We start from the raw sequence: 5432 nt of genomic DNA, 5'->3' as shown, positions 1-5432 counted from the left end.
CCTGTTAATATTCTTGAGCTCTGTCCTCGATTTTATGTAAACCCATATCTGCGGCACTCGGACTTGTTTATTTCGACTACTCTTGGACCGGTGGCTGGCGAGGAAGGCGCAGCTGTACAAGGAATAGTTGATAAAGAGAATATCAGTGCCGTTGTCCATAATGGTCACTTGTTCAAGTTGTGAACACAAAAATATCCTGAATAGACGAAAGCCTACGAACAGCTTGAACGGGCGGTGCGCGACATGCACAAGTAGGCATACTGGTACATAAGCGCCATGGATTCCATCCCTGTGATCGCCCAATACCTGTATAATATCTCTGATCCCTGATATATTCACAGCGTGTTGTAGCAAGTTGAAGATACAGGAAGTACACAATAGTACGGAAGGTGACGACACTCAGTGTTACAAGTACAAACGCTACGCCCACTTACGATCAAGGTCACAATGTACGGCGCTTAGGGTGTTTCCTGATGTTTCTATCCATCTCCGTATATTCGTAGGGTAATCTAGATATTGAGTCTGACATGTATATAAGGAGCTCGTACTGCTCAATAACAAGCCAGACTCGAGCTGGTCTTTCCTCACTCACTTTCCTCTCGTCTGTCTCCTCAGCACTGTCGTAGCTCAGTCCAGTTGGATTGTTAGTTGCTGACATTAGCTCGAGTCTCCACCAACTGCCCTACAACGATCCTCGTCACTCCTACATCAACCATCACCCATCTCCACACGACGATCCACCCTATACACACATCCAACTCTCACCCTAAATCTTAACCCTACCGAACTCTACCGCATCAAGACCCGGACCCCTGGAACCTTTTTCCGTGCATTTGCACAACTTTTACCATACCACATCCCCGAAGTCACCTCTGTAATCACTAGCCCTTAGGCGGCTAGACAGAGCTCCGTCCAATTGGAATCGTACACTGCCCTACCATAGGTGGTGTTAAACGCTTTGCGCAGCGCAAGCGGATATTCCTGAGTACGACGTGGCAACCGGTTGCGACCGGGCGTCGGAAAAGTGATAGCAGTTAGATCGACGATCCCTTTGAGGGCATCGGACCGAAGAGACACAATTGCTCTTTGGGCTGCTACAGTATCTCTAGAACTGTATTACAATTAGTGTTTCGGTTCTTGTTCGGAAATTTCCATCTTTGGCAAATTCTACCCCTGATCTGGTTGTTACAACACGATTAGTCCCAGGGCTTGCTGCAACCAGCTCCATGGACCCAACACCATATGACCACGCCCTCTTGCGAATGTAGAGGACATACACATCGAGAACTAGAGAGGAGATCTATCTACATACGCGGCAATAATGTACGGTACTGCGTGCAACAGCCGTGTCCGCACTCTCCGGATAATAGCAATCGTTGTCCTCGGTGTAGGGAAGGACTACGCGGAGAACTACTACCGAGAGTTCCCACAGGAGCACCTTCAGAATCCCTCGCAGTCCCGCAACCCATAGCATCTGGTTCAGAATCCAGAACCAGACGAGACACTCTCGAATCAGTCACTGACCATCTTCACTCAATCGCCCTCGGAGAATCCGAAGCACCACCAGAGGGTCCACCAGACCCCGTGGAAGAAGCAGTAGAAGATTCCAAAGCTTTGAACTCACCTTTCCGTCGTTCTCCCACTCCACCCTCGCCTCCATCTGATCCCGGCGCGATGGCCGAGAACCAAGACAATGCCGCGCTCATAAATGGAAGCGTGATGAAGCCCGATGCCTTCGATGGCATGAAGTCCAAGTACATCGCTTGGAAGACACAGATGAAACTCTACGTAGTTACGCAAAGGAAGCGGCTACCCGAGCAATTTGACAGGGTCTTAATGATCTTGCCCTACATGAAAGGAGGCCATGCTGGCGAATACGTCGCCACATACATGAAAAAAATACGACACCGATGGAGACACGGTGATCCAGACGACGAATGAACTATGGACAGATTTGAATAAACATTTCCTAATCGACGAGCAAGCTGAAGCGTACGATAGGCTGCAAGCAATGCAAATGGGAGTGCTATCCATGCAGGAGTTCTTCTTGAAGTTTGAATTATGCGCCTTCCAGGCGAACATTCACGACTTTGAGGCACATTTCCAGAAGTTGAAATCGCTTCTAGAAAAAGCACTCCGGGCCGACATCATTCGGCTTCTTTACAATTCATCAGAAGAACTTCCCGCTACGTACGCACTCTACAAACAACGGGTCGCACGCATTGACCTGAATCAGCAGCAGTACCGTCGGCGAAACCCACAGTCCCAGCGGCAAGGACAATTTCAACCTCGGCAGTAGCAGGCACAAAGTACGCCACAAGCACAGGCTAATGTAGCCACGCCCACTGCAAGCGCCCCGGTTCAGACACGTCGCGATGGGACAGGTGTCACATTTGGCGGCAGAGGACAGCCAATGGAGCTAGATCAGGCACGACGCTTGGGTCTTTGCTTCCGATGCAGAGAAAAGGGACATCTCTCGCGCAATTGCCCCAATCAGCAACAAGCTCAACAAGTACAAGCCGCAGAGACCCCGGTAGTTCCCACTACCAACGTGTTCACACCTCTCGCATCGCTCCAAGAAGCTCCTGCCGCGACGGCAGAACTATTCGACTGGAAAACGGCAATTCGCAAAGAAATTCGCACGGCCATGAAGGGTTTTGCAAGCGGTCAGCCGGGTGCATAGCCGAGTTGACCGAAAAGAATTTCACGAACTATCTGTGTTCTTGGTTTGGAGTTCCCATGTACATACAAAAGAAAGGGGCGTCCGCAGAGCGGCGCGGAGAGGTTCAACCCTCTTGCTTAATTCCCCCCAATAAAAAATTATTTTCTACTCCAGAATCACAGACTGAATCTACACAGTGGCAACGCCACACTCCTTGGACGGCGGCTTGGATCCACCAGTGGATAATCAACAAAGAAGCCGCAGCGCTTAGATTGTTGACTGAATGGATACACTCAAAGAAGAGTGTTGACGCCTCAGAAGCCTGCATGAGCCAAATCAAGCAGATGAAAGAAGAAAAAGCAATAGACTTCTTGAACGAACTAAGAAAGCAGCCTCGGTTTATTTGAGGAAGGAAAGGGACTCAGATGGACGTCCCAATAGTAGTTACTACCCTGGACACGCAACAACGCCTATCAGTCAAGGCGCCATTAGACACAGGATGCACTGAATCATCTATTGATGCGCAGTTTGTCCGCGATAACAACATCGCTACAAAGAAACTGCCATCACCAATTCCTGTCTACAACGCAGACGGTACACATAATGCTGGCGGCGCTATTACCGACTTTGTTGAGCTAAGGGTAGAAATTCAGAATCATGTTGAACGGCTCCCTTTTGCCGTTACCAACCTAGGAAAGATACCGATCTTCCTCAGATATGAGTGGCTCCAGATTCATAATCCATCTATCGATTGGCAGGAACGAATCATAAAGTTTGATCGGTGTCCGGTTACCTGCAAATACACCGCCTGGTTAATTGATATTGATTCCGACCACGAAGAACCCAGTGATCCGGAGGCTCGCCTAGAAGAAGGGGATAGAATCTTTATTCTAGACCACGAAACCTACTTTGCTACGGGAACAGCGCGTATTCGCACTACGGCCACTGATCTAGCCATTAAGGAAAGTCTAAAACACGAGGCTAAGACGTTTGAGAACACTGTCCCAAGTCACTATCGCGACTACTCCGATGTGTTTAGCAAAGAAGACTTTGATTCCTTACTCCAAAAACGACCCTGGGACCACGCGATAGAACTTACACCAGGCGCGCAACCGATCAGCTGCAAAGTTTACCCGATTTCTGTAAATGAACAAAAAGAACTTGATGAGCTCATAGAAGAGAACCTCCGAACCGGAAGAATCCAACCATCAAAATCCCTGTGGGCTTCTCCATTCTTCTTTGTCAAGAAAAAAGATGGACGACTTCGATCCGTACAAGACTATCGAAAGCTGAATGAGCTTACGATTAAAAACCGCTACCTACTTCTCTTGATACAAGAACTAGTGGACAAGCTGAAGCAGGCGCGGTATTTTACGAAACTAGACGTCCGATGGGGATACAACAACATCCGCATCAAAGAAGGAGACAAAGAGAAGGCAGTGTTCCTAACGAATCGAGGACTATTTGAACCACTCGTCATGTTTTTTGGCCTTACCAATTCCCCGGCTACATTCCAAACCATGATGAATGATATATTCCGAGATCTCATCAGTCAAGGACACGTGGTAGTCTATCTAGACGATATCATGATCTTCACTCAAGATTTAAAAGAACACCGTCGGATCACGCGGCAAGTTCTTCAGATCTTAAGAGAACACAAACTTTATCTGGAACCAGAAAAGTGCAAGTTCGAGAAGTCAGAAATAGAATATCTTGGCATGATAGTAGGAAAGGAGGTTGTACGCATGGACCCAGTCAAAATAGAAGGAGTAGTCAACTGGCCAAGACCCAAATGCAAACGCGACATTCAAGCATTTCTCAGTTTTACCAACTTCTACCAAAGGTTCATCCGAGACTACGGCAAAATAGCAAAGCCGCTCAGTTCACTAATGGGCAACGCTACCTTTGAATGGACCGTAGAACAAGAAGTAGCATTCACAAGTCTAAAGAATGCTCTATGCACAGCACCAGTGCTGGCCATACCCAATGACAACGACCTCTACCAAGTGGAATGTGATGCGTCGGACTTTGCCATAGGATCAGAGTTAGCCCAGAAACAAGACGACAAATGGAAGCCCGTCGCTTATCTGTCCAAAGCCATGACAGCTGCCAAAAGAAATTACGAGATTTACGATAAGGAACTTCTCGCAATCATGACTAGTCTTGATGAATGGCGTTAGTACCTCATGGGCGCCATACATCCGTTTGAAATATGGACGGATCACAAGAACCTAGAATACTTCCGAAAGCCGCAGAAACTCAATCGGCGTCAGATCCGATGGGTAATGGAATTGGCCGAATATCGATACTCGCTGCATCACAAACCCGGGAAAACTAATGGCAAGGTGGACGGACTGTCCCGACAAAAGCGACACAATGCAGGGAAAGAAGACAATTCTGATATCGTACTATTAAAACCAGAACATTTTCGTGCTTTAGTTCATAGTACTATATTTAGTTTAGAAGGAATCAACCAGGACTGGGTTGTGGAAATTAAAAAATACAAAAAGAACCAAGATTCGCTAGTTACCGTAGCTCTACAGAACAAGGACAAAGACTGGAGCAAAGATAGTACTGGACTCATGACGTGGAAGAACTGTATTTACGTACCAGTAAATAGGAAACTCCGTGAGCAGATCATCGCCCATCACCATGATACTCTGTTGGCCGGACACTCCGGTCAATACAAAACACACGAAATGGTCACACGCAACTATTGGTGGCCTAGAATTTGAGAAGACATTTGGAAATACGTGGCTGGATGCGAGAA

At 47.5% G+C, this 5432-nt stretch overlaps 1 protein-coding gene across 1 annotated transcript; it reads left to right on the top strand.

The window, feature by feature from the left end:
- Positions 1-1674: 1674 nt before the first annotated feature.
- On the top strand, positions 1675-2683 carry PHACADRAFT_202086 (uncharacterized protein; the record flags this gene model as incomplete). Its single annotated transcript, XM_007402342.1, has 4 exons — positions 1675-1878; positions 1931-2190; positions 2240-2309; positions 2366-2683. The coding sequence occupies 4 exons, from the start codon at positions 1675-1677 to the stop codon at positions 2681-2683; spliced, it is 852 nt and encodes a 283-aa protein (XP_007402404.1).
- Between the last annotated feature and the right edge of the window lie 2749 nt (positions 2684-5432).

Source organism: Phanerochaete carnosa (assembly GCF_000300595.1).
Source record: "Phanerochaete carnosa HHB-10118-sp unplaced genomic scaffold PHACAscaffold_112, whole genome shotgun sequence".
Classification (NCBI taxonomy): Eukaryota; Fungi; Basidiomycota; class Agaricomycetes; order Polyporales; family Phanerochaetaceae; genus Phanerochaete; species Phanerochaete carnosa.
This window is presented reverse-complemented; position numbering and strand designations above follow the sequence as displayed.